Raw genomic sequence first — 20,776 nt, 5'->3', positions numbered from 1 at the left:
CTGGAAATCCAAAGTGTACAACATTCACCTGTTCCCCTCCATCCACCGCACTTGTTACATCCTCAAAGAACTCCAGTAAGTTTGTCAAACACTACCTTCCCTTCCTGAATCCATGCTGTCTGCCTGATGGAACCCTTTCCAACCAGATATCTCATTATTTCTTCTTTAATGACACCCTCCAGCATTTTCCCAACCACAGATGTTAAGCTAACTGGCCTATTGTTTTGCCTATACCCCTTTTTTAAAAAAAAACAGCAGAATGACACTTGCTGTTTTCCAGTCCGCTGGGACCTGCCCGGAGTCCTGTGAATTTTGGTAAATTACCATTAACTCATCTACTATAACTTTCACCATTTCTTTCAGCATCCTGGGATCTTGGGATGCATTCCATCAGGAGCAGAGGACTTATCTACCTTTACAGCCTCAAGTTTGCTCAACACTACCCCTTTAGGGATAACAATCGAATTGAGGTTCTCACCTCCCATCATTCTTTGGCATGTGAGACACATTTTCTGGGGTGGCATAGTGGCTCAGTGGTTAGCACTGCTGCCATCACAGCACCAGGGAATCCGGTTCGATTCCAGCCTCGGGTGGAGTTTGCACATTCCTCCCTGCGTGGGTTTCCTCCCACAATCCAAAGATGTGCAGGTTAGGTGAATTGGCCATGCTAAATTGCCCAGTGTTAGGTGCATTAGTCAGGGGTAAATATGGGGAATGGATCTGGATGGGTTACTCTTCGGAGGTTCAGTGTGGACTTGTTGGGCCATTTCTGTTTCCATGCTGGAGGGAACTTAATCTTAAATCTAAATTTAATCTTCCACTGTGAAGACTGACACAAAATAGTTATTCAAGGCCTCGGCCATTTCAACATTACCCAATATCAATTCCCTTTTTTCATCCTGCAACGGACCTATGTCCACTTTAGCCAGAGGGAAAACTCTACTAGTTAGAGTCATACCTAACACAAAAGAAAATAGCTGTAGTTGTTGGAGGTTAATCATCTCAGTTTGGTCTCATGATATTTAATGGTGTTACCATGATTGAGTCTCCTACTATCAACACTGACTGAAAACGGAATTGGATTGGCCACATAGGTCAGTTCCCACAAGGCACAAATCAGAGGTGCGATGGAATACTCTCCACTTGTCTTGGTTGGGCTTAGCTCAAAAATATTGAAGTAGTTTGACAACATCTAGAGCAAAGCATCCTGCTTGTTGGGCATCTCAACCACCAACTTCAATTAGCTCAAACATCACATGATATAGCTGATGGTCACATTTTATTTGGTAATGCTCCCACATGTCTTTCCATGTTTTACTATGTCAAAGGCTCTATCCAAATAAAAGGCACACCAGCTATACAATAACTTGCATTTGTTAGGGTGGAACAGAGAAAATTTATTGGATTTTAGGAAAATTTTCATTGCTCTCAATTGTGACTTAATGTAAACTAGAACACATCAAATAATTAAAAAATTAATTTGCTCTCCAAAACATCTTTCAGCGAGGGTTGCTGCACTGTACAGTTTTGCTAGACAATGTTCTACAGCAGCTACCTTTGTGTAATGACACCACCACGTGGCACAATTTGCTAACAGTGGAACATTACTCAAACCAGTTGGAGGCCGTTTTTGAGGAATCATTTTTGTTTTAAGTTTGCTACAGGCTGGGTCAAAGTAGTTATCAAGTCTGTGTGCATCTCTACATATACACTGGACTTGAAATATTTCTCTCTCCACTGATGCACCAGATATACTGAGTTTCTCCAGCATTCTCTGTTCATTTTTAGTTAACTCTGAATTTGGCTATTACTTATGGCTACTCTCTCATATTCTATCCTTCATTACTTTTAGATCACCAAAACTCTGCTGCCTGTACCTACATGCCCGATTTTAATCACTCCACTACAGGTGATATCTTCAGCTGCCGAGGCCAGAAATTCAGAATACTCTCCCTGCAGCTCTTTCTTCCATTAAAAGGTTCTTTGAAACCAACCTCTTGGTGCGAGCTCAGATGAGCAAAAACTCTTGTGTGGCTCAGTGTTCTACTTGGGTTTGTGATGCTGCTAATACCTGTCACTGTTAAAGGTGCTTCGTAAATAAAAGCTACATCTGTTTTTCAAAAAGCAGAATTGCAATGTGCACTTAGATTTTGATGAGTCAGAGGGTGCTTAAGCTTCCACATTGCCCTTCTGTAACAGACCAGAACAAGGTGACTGTGTAGTGAAGTGCCATCCTATTGTCTACCCAGTTCAACCTCCCGTGCAGTTTGTTCGTGATCGGAGGAGACCCAGAGGAGTTGAGCCCAGGCCACTGCATGGAACATTAAACATGGATATGAATGACTGAGATTGACAGACAGGAACAAACCAGTCTGTTGCAGGATCAGTCCCTTTACCTGCTCTGCTGCAGCCTGGTCAGTCGATGTTCGGGTTTTCTTCAGCAACGACCGCACTTTCCCCAGTTCCTCTTCATACGATTTCCGGATTTCATCCATTTCCTCCTCCGCCCGCTGCCGCTCCGTTACTGCTTTCCTCTTCCTTTCCGCTAAATTCTGAGTGCAGAAAGCTCGAGTTACCACAGAGAATAGGAGGGAAGGTCACCCTCATTACCTCAAGAGAAGCACATTGCCAGTCTACATCAAGCACAGTCTACATCAAGCAGATGAGGGAGTCACCAGGAATACTTGGGTACAAAGCTGCACTTCACCATCTGATGGCACAGCACACAGCTGGAATGCTGCACTGTCTCACCATCAGATAGACATGATTGCCAGAAATAAAGAAGCATTACAGAGCAATCACAGCTAACATCATCTCCACATAATCTACCTTCTCCAGATTTTCTCTCTCAGTTCGCAGATCCATAAGCTCCTCCTCCAGACTGGCAACCTTCACCTCAAGCTCCTTGCGCCTTTGTTTCTCCGCTCTGCACTGAGTCTGAGCATGCTCCGACACTTCTTGTAGCTCTGAGACACACAGGTACATTACTGGTCAACCTTGAGAACATGTCAGACTCCGCTAAGAGAAAGCTACTCATTAGCTTAACCCATCATCGCGAACTATTATAGCTTTGATGTCTGCCCAGAAATATTTCATCCAGACTAAGGTGCAGCATGGGCTACTGTCACAAGAGTCGTAAGATATAATAAATCATTCTCCACTCTCCAGAATTCCCACCCTTTGCCAGGGTGACCTGGAGATGTGCTAATTAATTTTATGTAGGGTGCCACAAGCTGACCTCAAAAAAGAGGCAGTAGTTTCTTTCAATGCATTCAAAATAGCATTAAATTATCATCATTTAAATAAAAATGTGTGGAGTAATCAGAAAAGGAAGGGAGAAAGGATCCAACTCAGTGCTCTTTTGGAGAGCTAGTGCAAACCACGATGAATTGGATGGCCTCTGGCTGCACCACATTTCCCTGATTCTACTGTCATTCCCACACAGCTGCCACCCAAGCTTTGCAAGAAATGCCAGGTGCTATGCAAGCATAAAGGCACTAAAAGAACTATGATATCTGCCTAAGAGATCCCAGGGACCACAATGTCATAAGACAAAAGGCAGGTAAGGACTACTTTAATTTGCAATTATGGTCAGCAAGGACTAATTGGACCAAAGAGTCATACATCACAGAAACAGACCCGACGAATAAGAACAAAAATAGATGTTGCTGGAAAAGCTCAGCAGGTCTGGCAGCATCTGTGAAGAGAAACCAGAGTTAATGTCTTGGGTCCGGTGACCCTTCCGCAGAACTGACATAGCTAGGAAAATGTCAGTTTACATGCAGAACATAAGGTGGCGGGAGGGGGGTAAAGAATAAACGATAAGTGGGGATAGTGTGATGAGATGTACAGCATGGAAACAGACCCTTCGGTCCAACCTGTCCATACCAACCAGATATCCCAACCCAATCTAGTCCCACCTGCCAGCACCCGGCCCATATCCCTCCAAACCCTTCCTATTCACATACCCATCCAAATGCCTCTTAAATCTTGCAATTGTACCAGCCTCCACCATATCCTCTGGCAGCTCATTCCATACACGTACCACCCTCTGTGTGAAAATGTTGCCCCATAGGTCTCTTTTATATCTTTCCCCTCTTACCCTAAACCTATGCCCCGTGGTTCTAGACTCCCCGACCCCAGGAAAAGACTTTGTCTATTTATGCTATCCATGCCCCTCATAATTTTGTAACCCTCAATAGGTCACCCCTCAGCCTCCGATGCAAAGGAGTGGATACCAATCTGGCTAAGAGTGTGAATAGCTGTTAATGGAGACCGTAGATAGCCAACATGAGGGAGTGTGTAATGGCAGACTGTGAGATAAAAAGGCCTGGTGTGTGGAGTAGGAGGCTAGGACATGGGAGAGTTCAGGCCCTAAAGTTATTGAACTCAATATTAACTCTGGAGGGTGGCAGGGTCCCCGAGTGGAAAATGAAGTATTGTTCTTTCAAGTTGCATTGAACATCACTGGAACACTGCAGCAAGCCTGAAACAGAGATATTGGCCAGGGAACGGGGTGGTGTGTTAAAATTGCAGGTAAATGGACGCTCAGGGTCTTCTTTGCCAGCAGAACATAGATGTTCTGTGAAGCGGTCACCCAGCCTATGCTTCATTCCCCTTTGTAGAGACCACATTATGAGCAGTGAATGCAGTAGACTAGATTGTGAGAAGTTCAGGTACGTTTGGGTCTTTAGATTCCGAGGGAGGGAGGAGGTAAAAATCACATCCAGCACGATTTCAGTCAGTACATCCCAAATCATAGCTAAATGTGTACAAAATAAAGTCCTTCTCCCCTTATTCTTCCGATTACCTGACTACTAATAGAATTCCTCATTCATCTCCATTTATGAAACTGATAATTGTCAAGACCTCTTTTAAATCTCTTTAAAGTATAAAAGCTTTAACTTCGCCAGGTTGACCACTTCATCATAAACAGTCTTGACAAGGTGGACATGAAAAGGATGCTTTTTCTTGCGGGTCAGTCGGCGGGCACATAGTTTAAAATTAGGGTTTATCCTTTCAGGCCATGGAGGTGAGAAATTCTTCTCTCTGGGGTTGAGACATTTTCGTACACTGCCTCAGAAGGTGTTGGTGGCGGGTTATGACGACTTGAATTATACAGAGGTGGAAAGATCCTTACTCAGTTGGGGACTCAAAAGTTATTGGGGGGTAATGGGAACGTGGAATTCAAAACATGCAGAACAACCATAATGTTATTGAGCAGTAGGCCAGCTGGCTCAAAAGGGTTAAAACCTACTCTATTTCATACATTCATATCACTGGCACTGTTCAGTTAAATCTCATCGGCATCCAGTCTGTGGTCTGTATGTTATTGCTATTGAGGTTTGCTCAGCAATTTATTAAGTCGAACTTAACTTCCTTGTTTTTGTTCTTTACAAAGAGAAACATTAAGGTCCAGATATCACATGTTTAAAAATGCTAAAATCTTCCCTACCACTCAAAAGATTTCTATAGGAACAGACAGAGCTCGTTCCTCTTGATGGATTTGCACATCAAGCTGATCAGAGTGATAACCTGTACCTGTTAACTGGACCTCCACGTTGTTGAGCCGTAGCCTTTGTCCCTCTGCCTCCTGCAATGCTGATGCAAGCTGGCTCCGTAACTCCATCTCTTTCTTCTGATGGGATGTGAGCTCCAGCTGCAACTTGGCAACCTGGCTGGTTGCAATTGCTAGTTCTTCAGTCACCTTAACCTAAGGTCACAGTGGAAAAATAAATCAGGATTTTTAAATCAATCAGTCTTGCGACATTTTGCTAAAGAGCGCCAACAGCGCATCAATTAGATCAGGTAAAATCTGCACAAAACAGGCACTGAACACTGCAATCCAGGGAATCTCAGCCTGTGATTAAGACACCAAATGTCAGATTTTCAACACAACAGATACTAATTTCACACAAATATTCAAAAAGTGTGCTTAACCATTGTTTTAAGTTAACAGCTGTACATAAAATTCTTTTATCACTCTCTCTCACCAACCCAACATAAAAGCAAAGTACTAGGAAACCTGTCTAGCATTTGCTGTTATAAGCAGCCAGCAGTGTAACTCAATGGTCTATTTGGATTTTCAGCCATTCAAGCCAGGGTTCTGGCTGATGTGTATCCCAAAACGTATATTGCTGCATTCCACAAAAAAACTTCACCTTATACCAACCAAGATTGCTCTGCACAACAGACGATTCAAGTCCTGAACTAACCCACAGGCACACAGCCATATATTGCATTGATTCACAAATAAACAAATTCACAAGTAGAGTGAACATCTGCGTATCAACTCAGTCAGCTCTCTAAACAGATCTAATCCAACTGAATAGAGCGCCACAGGTTAATGCAGGTAGTATCCTTAATTTATTCAGCATGTGACATTAGTTAAAGCAGTGTTCCCAACTCAGGTGCTTTTATGAGTGAAGACTCTGCATCTATGTTTACCATGATGCTAGGCGAAAGTGAGGACTACAGATGCTGGAGATCAGAGTCTAGATTACAGTGGTGCTGGGGAAGCACAGCAGGTCAGGCAGCATTCAAGGAGCAGGAAAATCGATGTTTCAGGCAAAGCCCTTCATCAGGAATGAGGCTCATTCCTGTGCTTTCCCAGCACCACTCCAATTTTTACCATGATGCTGCCAAGTGACAGTGAAAGATAAGATAGTAAACATTGGACAGAGTAAAAACTTAAGTTAAAAAAAGTTGGCTGGATATGTACTTAAAATCAATGAGTCACGAAAACTGGATGAATGCATCCACAGATTCTTGGGAAAGTAGGTGAAAATCATGGAAGCACTCACTAAAACCTTCCCATCCCTCAAGAGTACAAGGTTACGGCCAGAAAGAGTATAACATCCACAATTCGGTCTTAGTCAACACCTGGCCTTTCAGCGCTGGGGAAAGCTTTTAGAAACAGTGGAATTACCTGTTCCCCAGACAAGTATCAATTAAGGAAAGTCTGAACAGATTTTTCAAGAGCAAATCATGTTTAACTACATAACTGTTTAAGGGAGGACGAGCAAGACCCGGCCAAAATTCAGACTTGGGCAATCATGCCAGGCAATGATCATCTCCAACAAGAGATTTCATACTCCAAATATTGTGTAGAAACCCTGAACATATCTTTGAATCTATGTCCACTTAACTTTATTCTCTTATGAACGGAAACAATTTGTCCCCATCTACTCTGTCCCACCCGCTACTGATTTTGAAAACTTAGCTTTCTTACCAAACAGAATTGTCCCAACTTTCTTTAGATTAGATTACCCACAGTGTGGAAACAGTCTCTTCGGCCCAGCAAGCCCACAGTGACCCTCCGAAGAGTAACCCATCCAGACCCATATCTCTCTGACTAATGCACCTAACGCTATGGGCAATTTAGCATGGTCAATTCACCTGACCTGCACATCTTCCGACTGTGGGAGGAAACCGGAGCACCCAGAGGAAACCCACACAGACACGGGGAGAATGTGCAAACTCCACACACAAAGTCGCTCCAGGCAGGAATCGAAGCGGGGTCCCCGGCGCTATGAGGAAGCAGTGCTAACCACTAAGCCACCGTGCAACTTCTTCAAACTATACTCATCACTGCATTGCTCATCCCTGGAACTATTTGTGTGAATTGCTTCTGTGCTCAATCCACTGTATTCACATCTTCCCTACAATATCACATCCACAACTGTACACAGTGCTCCAGCTGAAGTCAAATAAGTGTTTAGCTACTCACTGTCACCTTCTCAAATACCAGTTAAGAACAGTTTGCAAATGCTGACATTACCATTGACACCTACTTCCCACGAACAAATACACAGCCAAATGCTCTCAAAAATGTGAAAAAAAAATCTGTTATAAAGCACCACTGAAACAAACAAACATTCAGGACAAGTTTGTGCATCACAATTCTTGTATCATTTAAAAAGCAGGTTTTCATGTTTATGAGTACTCTGGAAAATCATTTACATTCTTAGAGGTTTCAGCAAAGCTTGCCATACTCCATGACAACAAAAACCTCCATGTAGCTCTTCTCCCAACCTCCACTCAGCAGCCCCTCTCTTGAACCCAAGCTCCAACCCACCCTGCAGACACCATCTCAGCAGCACTCACCTGCAAAACTGCACCCAGATGGGTTTCGCTGCTTCCCCTGCCCTCCAGAGACTTGACCTGTGCTCCTGACTAACTCCTGAACCTTAAACCCCTGTGGCTCCAGCAAGCAGCAAAGTATGCCATTCTGCTGAGCTAGGGAGAGAAGCGATGGCAGCCAGGTTGGTGTAATGCATATGGACCTTCAAGAGGCATCTGATACAGTGCGATAACAGAATAAGCAGCATCACAACCAAATTATTCTGGAGGTCACATTCATGAAGGAGGGGAGGCGACAGTCTAGTGATATTATCACTGGACTGATAATCCAGAGACCCAGGTAACCTGGGACCTGGGTTTGAATCCCACCAAGGCAGATAGTGGAATTTGAATTCAATATTAAAAAGAAATATGGAATCAAAAGTCAAATGATGACCACGTATCCATTGTTGATTGCTCTTTAGCGAAGGAAACTGCTATCCTTACCTTGCCTGGCCTACATGACTCCAGACCAACTGCACAGCTGACTCTTAATTGCCCCTGGGCAATTAGAAAAGGGCGATAAATGCTGGCCTGAGTAGTGACACCCTCGTCGCATGAATGAATTAAAAAATAATGGTGTGGAAGATCATTACGCAAGTCAAGTACCAACTACTTCAGCCATGCTGCATTCAAATGAACTACGACTGCGCAAGACTCAATGCAAGGCCAGTGAATGCAATGACTAGGCTTTCTCAACTCACCTCTAAGAGGCAGAACAGGATTTTGCCAGAGACAACAGAAATTTACAAGGAGGAAATAACAATACAGCTCACAACAGAACAGATGGATAAGGCAATCATAGACACAGCACATTCTTTAATTAAGCAGCCAGAGGAGGCCAGTGGCCTTAAAAGATTCCGATAGTGCCACTCAATCACCTGTTTCCCTAGCTGAAGCAAATGCCATAGAACGTTTGTGGATTTTTGCACGAGAGCACAAAAGCAGAGCGATCATGTTTGACTGCACTGATGACGTTGCGACTCAACTGCACTCATCTGAAGTCAGCATGCTAAACAAAATATAGAGATTTTCTTTTGTGTGGCGCAGTGGCACAGCAGTTAGCCTCAGTGCCACAGTTCGATTCTGTTGAACTGTTTGTGTGCAGTTTGCACATTCTCAGGGTCTGTGAAGGCCTTAGAAAAAAACCCATGGCTTCCTCCCACAGTCCAAAGATGTGCAGCTTAAATGGATTGCTAAATTAACCATAGTATCCAGGGATGTGTAGGTTAGGTGCATTAGCCATGAGAAAGGGTAGGGGGATGGGTCTGGATGGGATGCTCTTCGGAGTGTTGGTGCAGACTTGTTGGGCCGAATGGTCTGTTTCCACAACGTAGGGATTCTCTTCTAGAACTAAGTCCCAATAATTTCAATAATTTTTACTATACAAATTCAGCCCATTGTAAGGTCTGAACAAATTTAAAAATAAAGATATGTTTACATTTTTGCGCATCATTATTTTCAAGTTTTTGATAGAATGTTTATGGTCACATCTTTGTAGGGGCTCTCTCAGCTATCCGGGAGCTCTGCTTAATGCAAATTCATCAGTTGACTCTGTGATTCAACTTGTGACTTAATGAAGTTGCAAATTTGGATGTGTGACAGGAAATAGATGGTTTGTTTTCCAAACAGAGAAAAGTTTCCAGAGAGCTTCCCCAGGCATTGGTTGAGGGCTCCCACTTGTCCTGATTTTAAAAAAAAAATCAATGAATAATGCAACATTTTACAACTGCTTAAGATCAGTGAGGACAGAGTGCTAGATAAGATAAAGGAAAGCCTGTAACTCGGCTCCAAAGCTGGGCTTGCACTGATAACTGGATGCTGGACTGCACTGTCATGAATTCAATGGGACACCATCTCAGGAGAAGAGATTGAGCAATTGAGTCTTGGACAAACGGAGTTGGGCAGTTGCCACAGGAAGTCAGAGGTTAGACTTTTCAAACAGAGAAGCTGAAACCTCTCAGAAGGAAATAAATTTTGAGTTTCATTAACATCTGAGTGGATTGATAAGAAAATTCAGGGTCTCCATTTTGGTTAAACCTGGTCAGTTAGTGGAGCGTTTGTAAAGATTTTGTATTACAATTAAAAAGGTAGTGCTGATTGTTGGCTTTATGGAGTCTTAATGTCATCTTAATGTCAGGGTTATACAGCACAGAAACACACTTCAGCCCAACCTGCCCATACCGAACAAATATCCTAAATTAATCAAGTCCCATTTGCCTGCATTTGGCCCATATCAGTCTAAACCCTTGCTATTCATATATCCATCCACATGCCTTTTAAATGTCATAATCATACCAACCTCTACTACTTTTTCTGGCAGTTCGTTCCAAACACACACCACCCTCTGTGTGAAAAGGTCGCCCCTCAGGTCCCTTGTAAATCCCCCCACCTCACTTCACCTAACACTTGTGCTCTCTAGTTTTGGACTCCCCTACTCTGGAGAAAAGACCTTGGCTATTTACCCTATTTATGCCTCACATGATTTTATAAACTTCTGTAAGGTCACCCCTCAGTCTCTGACACGCCAGGGGCAAAATTCCCAGCCTATTCAACCTCTTCCAATAACTCAAATCCTCCAATCACAGCACCCTTTGCTTACTTTTTTTTTTAAATATTTGTACTGTAAAATCTATTGCTTGTTTAAAACTGTGGAATCTTGTGGCTTCTTACTTCCTGAGTAACTGGAATCCTCTACTTTTGCAAATAAAGTATGGTTCCTAGCCAGATTGTGGATCTTCTCTAGGATTTCACCAAATCTGGTCTGAGATCATAAAGAAGACAAAAACCTATGACTAACATCCACACAAAGCACTGGTCTAGCCTCTACAGAATTGGTGTGTCCACTCCTGAGCATCACATCTGACCCACCCACAGCATTCGCTTAAAGCGCCCAATCATAAATAATTCACATTTTTTGGTTGAAGCACGTTGCTTGCGTGCAGGGACATGGCAAATTCTGAAATCAAAAATCATTGCAATGTATAAAAGTACACATAGCAAATAGGGAAAGGAGCAAAAAACGAGCGCACAACTGCATTTCTGTACAGTCTCCTTTCCTCCATCCTCAGCTCTTGTGCAGAACAGGCACATGGTTTGAAAATTGCTTTAAAAGGCATGGGTTGCTGTTAGCGGAGATAACCAGTAACTAGAAATACTAGGAATTATTCTGAGGTCCATCATAATTCTAACCGTAAGCTCACTATACTTACCACTTCAAATAATTCCAAGTGTCAAAATTAAACGCAAATAGACGCATGTCACAACATGGGTGGATGAGAAATCACATACACCAACAATCTGATCTTAACAGGACAAGTCACAAGCCAAGTACAAGAGGCAACTCAAGAACTCTTTTGTAGTTCACAGACAATCACCAGAATGCAAGGATGAATAATTGATCTGTCTTCACAGACAGACAGAGAATGCTGTACATTAATATAGTGTTCAACAAACAACCCAGTGATGCAAATCCCTCGTTCACAGTTTATTCCAAAAAACGTCAAACATGATTCAAACCTCAAACAGACACACTCTGTGAAGGCACAGCACTTGAACAGACGCTGCCAGAGAGTCAAGACACCACAGCCATTTGCATATACTTTCAGCAAATGGTTGAGTGCGTTACAGAGTAGTGAAATGCTATAACTTGTAAACTGTGCTATCCAAACTAGGGTGCTGGGCAACTAGATTATAACCTCTCCATTTCTCCCATGCCCTAGGCTGTAATCAGAGTCAAACAGTGCCTGCAGAGTTGGCATGAGCTGTTTTCTCCAAAAAGCAAAAAGCACTGATGGGTGGAGACTGGTGAAAAGCAGAGAGGCACTAGGCATCTATCTTTGCTCATCCTCTTGATTTGAGAAGGTGCAGGACCTTGGATAAACTCAAAAGGAAGGATAGCATGAAAGCAAGCTAAAGTGAGACAATAATTCAGAAATAGTAAACTGAGCAAATGATTGATTTTGCTGCTGTTATTTGCATAAGCTGCAAAGGCGAGGAAGGAGGTTAATTAATGTTCCAGCTGACCAGCTTTACCGAAAAGGCCAACTTAACCCAGAAAGGGCTGTAAATGATGCAAGTACATTTAAAAAGATGGGCTCCCTCACCTGAGCTCTTGCCAACTCCACTGGCAGTGCAAGCTGGGAAGAGAAAGTAGACTGACAGTAAGTGAAGCGCACATACAGAATAGCACAGAGCATGAAGGCTTGCGTGATAGTAACAGACTCTGAAATGTTCCCCTTTCACAGTTCAAACATCACTGGCAGATTTGGACCCCATTAACCAACCTCTCAGAAACAGTACCGGAAATGACACCACCCACCACAACACTGAAGACAGTAAGACGCATAAATGCCAAGCGGGACAGAAGGCTCACTGATGTTACCTAGCATGTTGACGAAACGTTTGAAATCAAACCCACCAGCTCAGTGAGCAAACAGACAACCTGATCACTGGCATATTCCTAACATTGAACATAATGCACACCATCCTTTGCTTTCAGTGCACTACACTGAACAGAACTCCACAACCAAACTAGTTGTGCAGTTATTGCTCTTTGGTTAACACTATGTTCCTTACGCATTGCCCTCTCACAGCAGGACTGAATGGTTAACCTCTTGCTTCATTAAATATCCATCACTGTCCATCGCTCTCCTCAGGGAGAGATGAAAGAGAGCTGCCAACGGCTGCTATTCAGCACCTTCAGATCAGAGGATGAAATAGAGAATCTCTCTTAAATTAGGCAGACTTGAATTCTACAATGGTCGCTCTTTACACACCCACAACATACAAGGCTCTGTAGTTTGAACATCACCTGACTTACAAAGCAGTGGGCAGCATTAAAATTAAAAAGACAATGAAACAGGAAATTTTTTAAAAGTTGCAATTTCTCCAAAATAAAAGGTCAGAGGTTTGCATATGGAGATGAAATTTCATGGGAAGGCAGAATGACTGTGCCTTTTGAAAGTAATTTTGTGACACCTGAATGACTCAACCATTGTAAATCACAACAGCAGTTGGAGGTTGTCTGATATCAGACAATGAGAATTGGCTTCAGCAGTCACAGCAATGCAGCAACCTACATTCATTCGTAAACCATTATCTACATGAATTACATGGAACAGAATTCACAAAAAGCCTTTGGACAATGTCTGGAATGGCCACAGCACAAGTGGAGTGAGCATGAATGAATGTTTCCCCAATCAGTAGCAGACAGTGATATATTCCAGGAACCACCGGCATTTGGTTTACTTATTTAACAAAAAAAAATCATGCCACTGTCTTAGAAGCTAGCTATGCAGCAAGTAATCTCTCTCTCAACAGCATGCAGGAATATTGAAATCTTGCCAACTTCTAAGTTAAAGGACATTTTTATTTCAGTGACTTCTGAGATCAAGTCAAAAATACAATGCTTGCCATTTCACAGGTCTAGTTTCTGCACCAAAAACTCCCAGACATATCTCAAATTAATGTCTTTCCATTTTATCTCAAGGTTGCACCCTCAAGTCATATTCTTAGATGAATACAACAGAGATTGATAATTCACCCTCATCAGTCCGTTCTGAATGAGATTTTATTAATGCTAAATGCAGAATAGTTTTGAGCGCTGTAGGCCATATCCACACACCAGAATTAACTTGCCTGATATTTCCAGAATGTCAGCAAAGCTAGAATACATAAAAACAAAATGAACCATTTCAGATTTCCAGTATCTGGAGACAATACATTCTAGAGATACTCTGTCCAGAAAAAGTCATATAGGACTTGAAACTCTTTCAATCTCCATAGGTGCTACCAGACCTGCTGCATTTGTCCTGCAATTTCTACATTTACTTAGGCCAGAATGTATATCAGGTGAATTTCCATGAGCAGCTGCTGCATTGATTATCCCACACTGGAACCTAAACTACTTTTATCCAGTCCACTTCCACTCCACCTCTGCTACCCTGAAAAATCCACCATAGCATAACTGACTCATTTATGGGCTAAAGGAGAAACAATCTGACCTTCTCCTGCTCTGCAAGCAGGATACGAGCCTGGTTATTCTCGGTTGAAGATATTAGAGAGTCATTCCTCTGCTCCATCAGCAAATTACTCTGTTCCACATATCTGAAAAGGAGAAGACAGACAAACTGATAAAATAAAAGTGAAAGTGAACATTAATAATGAAAATAGGGCAAGGTTTGATTTACTACATTTGACAAGATTTTGGTCAATCAGACCTTATCTGTCAATCCACCAAGCTTAACCTGGTGGACAATCTAGGAAACTTTAACAAACAAAAATTCACAATAAGCAGATGCCATGGCTAGTGGACATCAACTCTACACATGTGCCAACATATAAAAACTACATTGCTTCTTCAACATAAAAAGTGGCAAGTATATATCCATTGGGTAGTGTTCAATTTTGGTGGTTTTACCCTTTGTCCAGGGTAAAACAAATAATTGTTGGAATGATATTGAGCTTAAGTATTGAGGGCAGTTTGCATAAGCTTCCATTCCCTTACATTTAAAATGCAGAGATTGAATCAAGTTTTATATATTAAAAAAAGAGATTAAATAGATATAACGACCATTTTCCAAGGTGGAGAAATCCACATTGGAGCATAACCCTGCGAAGCCACGTAGGAGTGAAACCAGGAGGCACTTCACCACTCCAGAAGAGTGGGGATTTCTGGAACTCTTAACCCAAAAAGCTGTCATGGTCAAAGAAATTGGAACACAAAAGATTGAAATAACTGATTTTTTTTTTGTTTGATGAAGTCAGTATGGGATGTCAAACATAAACAGGAAAATGGAGCAGAGGTTTGGATCAGCAGAATCTACAACAATGACAGACTAACCAAGAGACCCAATGGCCTTGCCTTGTTAAACGAGCAGGTGCCATTCCATCACAAAGCAACAGACTAAGTTCAATTTTCTAATCTTCATGGGAAGATAGACATTGCTTCACATGACAAGACCAGTCACTGCTGGTCTCCCCCTATTGGTCCCAGGGAGGGGGATACAGCATTCACCAATGTCTCATAGCTCCAGTTCCCAGTCAAGGAATTCAGTGGCGCCTTCACAAAAACTTGGAGTGTACTGGCCCACAACATCGTACATGGAGAATGAGTTGAGGCATTTGAAATGCAAGTGCATCATTACTTGGATAGCAAATGGATTAAAAGAAAACAAAAGGATTAAATGAGTCAAATTGTCAACTCAAGTACGAAAGTCAAATACAAAATGACAGGGTGCAAACTCAACCTATCAACTTAACCCTTAGATCATAAACCATGCCTCCTGAAACAGTTCACCTCGGCTCACAAAAGCAAAGATTGTTTTAAGATTGTACAGAAGGACTGTCAATTGTTTAAGAGCAATTTGGCTAGTCCTATTTCAAGGAGAAAGTGAGGACTGCAGATGCTAGAGATCAGAGCTGAAAACGTGTTGCTGGAAAAGCGCAGCAGGTCAGGCAGCATCCAAGGAGCAGGAGAATCGACGTCTCGGGCATGAGCTGAAGAAGGGCTCATGCCAGAAACATCGATTCTCTTGCTCCTTGGATGCTGCCTGACCTGCTGCGCTAGTCCTATTTCAACACAATTGACAATTTCACTTCCTTCAAGCATTTATCAAAGCTACAAATAAAACTCTATCCATCAGCCTACTGCCATTTAGCATACTGACCTTTATTGCAAGATGACACGAATATAAAAAGTAAGAAAAGGTTGTTAAAATTCTAAAAGGCTTGGAGGAGATCGCACATAATACACGTGTGCAATTTGGTCCCATATACAAGGATTAATATAGTTCCATTGGAGGCAATACTGCGAACCTTACCTAGATTGGTGCTTGGAACGAGAAGATGGCCTTATATGGAACGGAATACACTGGGCGACAGACTTTCGAATAATGAGCGGTGATCTTATTTAGCATTTAAAATTGTGAAGCAGCTTAACAGGGTAGACACAGAGGCTGTTTCACCTAAGTGCAGAATCTAGAAAGGGTTACAGTCAAGGCCAGAGGCCAATCAATTATTACGAATGGAGATGAAAAGAAATTTCTTCACCCAAAGGTTTGAGAATCACTAAATTCTCGAACCCAGATAATTGTCAATGTTCCATCATTAAACATAGCTGAGATAAATAGATTTTCGGTCACCCAGCAGTGTATGGGGAGCTGGGCCATAGCAGGCTGCTATGTGGAGTGATGTGATGATGACAGGCGAAAAATTAGAATTAATGACAATGATCAACCATGATTGTATTGAATGGTGGAGCAGGCTTGAGATCAGGGGGTCTACTTCTCTATGTCTTTTTTTGAGAACTGGGAGCAAAACATTACAAACTGATGTTCATTGGCTGAAAACAGCTTTTAAACAGTTTAAGTCAACTGAAAGCCGACATATTCAGAAACTGACAATGCTTCTGTGATGAGCGAAGTTCATTCTTGAAATATAGAAAGAAGTTGGTTAATGATTTACCCTTCAATAGCACTCAGACAAGCAAGCTGATACAAGCCTTAAAAAGCATAATTATTAAGTCAATGAAAACCAACTCTTTCATTAGGAAATCAAAAACTACAGATTGGTACAGCACAAAGGGTGCTGACTGTTCCAGCTCTCTCAAACAACAGTTCCATTAGCCCCATTCCAGAAGTCTGTATAACATTACCCATTCAAGCATTGGTCCAGTGCTCTCTTAAAAGCCACTACTGAATATCTATCTGCAAGTTAATGCTTTTTTTAAGCAGCAGAATTAAGTCCATACAGACTGGGGAGTCCACACTGATATATCAGACCACTGGCATTAAAATTCATCCCAATAACATGATGCGATATACATTTTTGTGCATTTGGGAATGGGGAGCAAAACATTAAAACTGAATTTTCATTCATTGAAAATCATTTCATAGATTTGTTTTAATGTGATCTGGAAGCCGACATATGTATATCGAGTTTTGAGAAGATTTGTAGTTCAGGTTGAGGTTTTGGATGTAGGTTTGCTCGCTGAGCAGAAAGATTCATTTCCAAATGTTTCATTACCTTACTAGGTAAGGTAGCAAAATGTCTGGAAATGAACCTTTCAGCTCAGCGAGCAAACCTATATCCATTATACGTATATATTACATGCATGGACTAGTTCATCTCAGGCACATTTAAACATGCTACACAGGAGTATGGTCGATTAGTATACTTTATCTACAGCATTTCATCAAGTTTGCTTGGGTCTGAAAGGGCTAATTATTCCTTAATGCCTAAAAACAGCAATCAAGTCAACCAAATCAAGCAATGCCACTAACTCACCAGCATGGTCGCATCAGCACAAATGCTTAACAGTATTTGTGTTTGATTTTGACTAAAATTTAAAGTTAGCACAATCCCTGCAAGATTGTGCAGAGCACAGATGCCTGCCTCAAATGGCAGTATTCCCCTATTACCTCAAAGGGCAAAAAATATGGGCGATAAAGCCAAACCTTAACAGCCAGGAAAACAAGTTGATCTGAACTTGCTCCAGCCTAACTAAAAACTGCTCACCTTATCACTCACGGTGATCCCCACTTTCAACTCCCTGAATACCCCACCCCATGCACCCAACCCACACTACTCATTATCCTGTAATGATTGTACCTCCCTCTATCCCCAGACTCCTCACCTCCCTTCATTTCTTCACTCTACCACCCACGGGCTTCTCCAAAATCAACATCTTGCTCCTTCACCCAAACACTCACCTCTCTGTCATCTCTGGTATCTCAACCTAGCACCTTACCTCACTCTTAGCCCCCTCACCTGTCATTATCCTATCATTTCACCCAACAACCTATGGCCCAGTTCGACACACAGTGCTGGTCTGCTCTGACAGCACCTCTCCTGCCACTCCTCCCACAGCCTCTGCCCTTTCCTGACCCACTGAGCTGGCCCACTCTTCTCTCTCCTGCTCTATGTCATTGCCACCTTCATCTCCACACACCACCTGCCATCCAACATCTTTGTCAGTCTCCAGGTCCCTTGCTTACCTCCCTAATCACTTGTTTCTCATCCAGGTCCCATTCAGTATCTATCTCCTGAAGCCTCCAAGTTTCCTCATCCTATCCATCATGACCCCACGCATGTCTCAACTTCTCTTGCACCTGTTCAGCCCCTCTCCAGGTACCCTCATACCCCAGCCCACTTACTCTGCACCAATTTACTCCATTGCTGCATCTATTTGTTACAATGCACCCTGCACCTGAGAACAATCCTCAAAAGATAAGTGGAAGACTCTCTCTTTGACATAAGGTGGAAACAAATTTCAACTAGATTGAAAGAGTCAGGCTGCTGATTTAAAATAAAAATGCTCATTTGAAACCAAGGACTGATCTTGGATGCCACTCATTCCTTTAATTCCCCTCGCGTCACCGGGATCCAAAAGGTTTTGTTCCTCTGCAGTACCTTTGGTTTCTCTGGATCAGGTCACTGATCTTCCCATTCTGCTCTTCAATTCGACTGCTTTTCTCAAACACTTCCTGTTTCAGCCTCTCATTCTCCTGCATAGGAAAAAGCAAACAAAACATAAGCATTAGAAATACTACACACTCACTGGGGGATGACAGTGTCCACTAACATGCGAAGCGAAGCAACAAGATTACTGGCTAATAACACAAATCAGAAAATAGTCCCCCTGGACAGAACGCCACCGACTATTAACATTCTGGATTAGTTGGTGCTGGAAGAGCACAGCAGTTCAGGCAGCATCCAAGGAGCTTCGAAATCGACGTTTCGGGCAAAAGCCCTTCATCAGGAATCAAGGCAGTGAGCCTGAAGTGTGGAGAGATAAGCTAGAGGAGGGTGGGGGTGGGGAGAAAGTAGCATAGAGTAGAGTACAATGTGTGAGTGGGGGAGGGGATGAAGGTGATAGGTCAAGGAGGAGAGGGTGGAGTGGATAGGTGGAAAAGAAGATAGGCAGGTAGGACAACTCATGGGGACAGTACTAAGCTGAAAGTTTGTAACTAGGGTGAGCTGGGGGAAGGGGAAATGAGGAAACTGCTGAAGTCCACATTGATGCCCTGGGGTTGAAGTATTCCGAGGTGGAAGATGAAGCGTTCTTCCTCCAGGCGTCTGGTGGTGAAGGAGCGGCGATGGACCTCCTTGTCCTCGGCAGAGTGGGAGGGGGAGCTGAAATGTTGGGCCACAGGGCAGTGTGGTTGATTGGTGTGGGTGTCCTGGAGATGTTCCCTAAAGCACTCTACTAGGAGGCATCTAGTCAGTTTGTTATTGTGCTTTAGTAAAATGTTAAGTGTCTGGGCACAGTGACAGCGTAAGTGCTTTGTAACATGCAAAGGAAAACAGCACCAGCATTGGTTTCTACTACATAGATGCACCAGGATGGAGGGGGAGTGGTCATAAACACATTCAGAAGATCTATACTGATTGCGAAAATACTTGCCACTTGCCACTATATATTAACTCTACATACAATCCACAATGGCCCATCATAAACAACACGACTTGGACGTAGAATACCAAAATGTAAATAAGGCCATGTGATAATCTAACTTGAAACACAAGCTACTGCAAAATTTACAGAAACAAGATGAACAATGGATGGCCAAGATTAAGATTAATGCTAATAATACAATGCCACAGAGAATGACAGCAAATCAATTCCAACAGGAGGTCTCTCCTATCAAAAAAAAAGCCAAATTCTCATTGCTTGTCATTCTATTCAAGGTAACTTGGAAGTTAAAAATCTCCATAGCATCTTCTCCACAGCCTAACATCTAGACACACTGTAACTGCACTTACCTGGATAATTCTCTGGATGTTATGCATGATCATGCTGGTTTCCATTGTTACTGATGAAATGCCAGGAAATGAGGGCCCATTTACATGTTTCTGCAAGTCATCAACCTGCAACATGGAAGGATGACCATCAGCCATAGCTCCCTAAGGTGATGCACATGTAAGGACTCATGTGTTTTCCCCTTTGGACTATAAAATAGAAATGGACATTGTCATATAAAAGCAACAGGGGTGTTTTCTTTGGAACTTGGTCAAGTGGAATTTCACACTTTAACTATGTAAGTGTATGTTACTTTCTGGAGGAGTGAGGAGGATACTTTACAAGACAGAGTAAAAAGTGAGGGCTGGAGATCAGAGTCGAGAGTGTGGCGCTAGAAAAGCGCAGCAGGCAGCACCTGAGAGCAGGAGAATCGACGTTGCGGCCATAAACCCTTCATTCCTAATGAAGAGCTTATGCCTGAAACATCAATTCTCCTGCTCCCAGATGTTGCCTGACCTGCTGCGCTTTTCCAGCAACACACTCTCGAGCAGAACCAGGAGTCCATGTTCAGAAAAAACTGCCTCACGGCTGCCTGTTGAATTTGCCACTCTGCAGTTTCACAGAGCTGTAAGGCAGTACACCCAGAGACATCCAGATTCTGAAAGCAAAATGAAAAACACCTCTTTCTTTCCACTCTGAAAGAATAAAAAATAACCAGCAACGCTCAAGAAAATATGACAGAAGACCTAGGTTCACTTCATTAGCTATTAAATCGAAGATCAATCTCTCTGTGGGCAACACAGTCACTATTGCCAAAAATCAGAAGAATTCTGACAAAGACATTGCATCCTTGCAGAATGGTCACTGATCTACATAATTTGTTTCTCCCTTAATTTTCCCACCGTTCTATTT

The 20,776-nt window shown here is 42.5% G+C and overlaps 1 protein-coding gene across 5 annotated transcripts in view; it reads right to left on the bottom strand.

Moving 5' to 3' along the window:
* LOC140469656 (FK506-binding protein 15-like) overlaps positions 1-20,776 on the bottom strand; it is a 97,903-nt gene that overhangs the window by 36,442 nt on the left and 40,685 nt on the right. For 3 of the 5 annotated variants that reach the window (XM_072566368.1, XM_072566369.1, XM_072566372.1), the window contains 7 exons: positions 19,888-19,992; positions 18,535-18,629; positions 14,127-14,229; positions 12,228-12,260; positions 5,542-5,713; positions 2,830-2,966; positions 2,397-2,552 (listed from right to left, as the gene is read on the bottom strand). In XM_072566368.1, coding sequence (XP_072422469.1) covers positions 2,397-2,552; positions 2,830-2,966; positions 5,542-5,713; positions 12,228-12,260; positions 14,127-14,229; positions 18,535-18,629; positions 19,888-19,992 — 801 coding nt within the window. The remainder of the gene's footprint in view (positions 1-2,396; positions 2,553-2,829; positions 2,967-5,541; positions 5,714-12,227; positions 12,261-14,126; positions 14,230-18,534; positions 18,630-19,887; positions 19,993-20,776) is intronic. The other 2 variants (XM_072566370.1, XM_072566371.1) reach the window with 1 other exon arrangement.

This window comes from Chiloscyllium punctatum, chromosome 49, assembly GCF_047496795.1.
Source record: "Chiloscyllium punctatum isolate Juve2018m chromosome 49, sChiPun1.3, whole genome shotgun sequence".
Taxonomy (NCBI): Eukaryota; Metazoa; Chordata; class Chondrichthyes; order Orectolobiformes; family Hemiscylliidae; genus Chiloscyllium; species Chiloscyllium punctatum.
The sequence above is the reverse complement of the archived record's forward strand: the minus strand, read 5'-3'. Positions and strand labels throughout refer to the sequence as shown.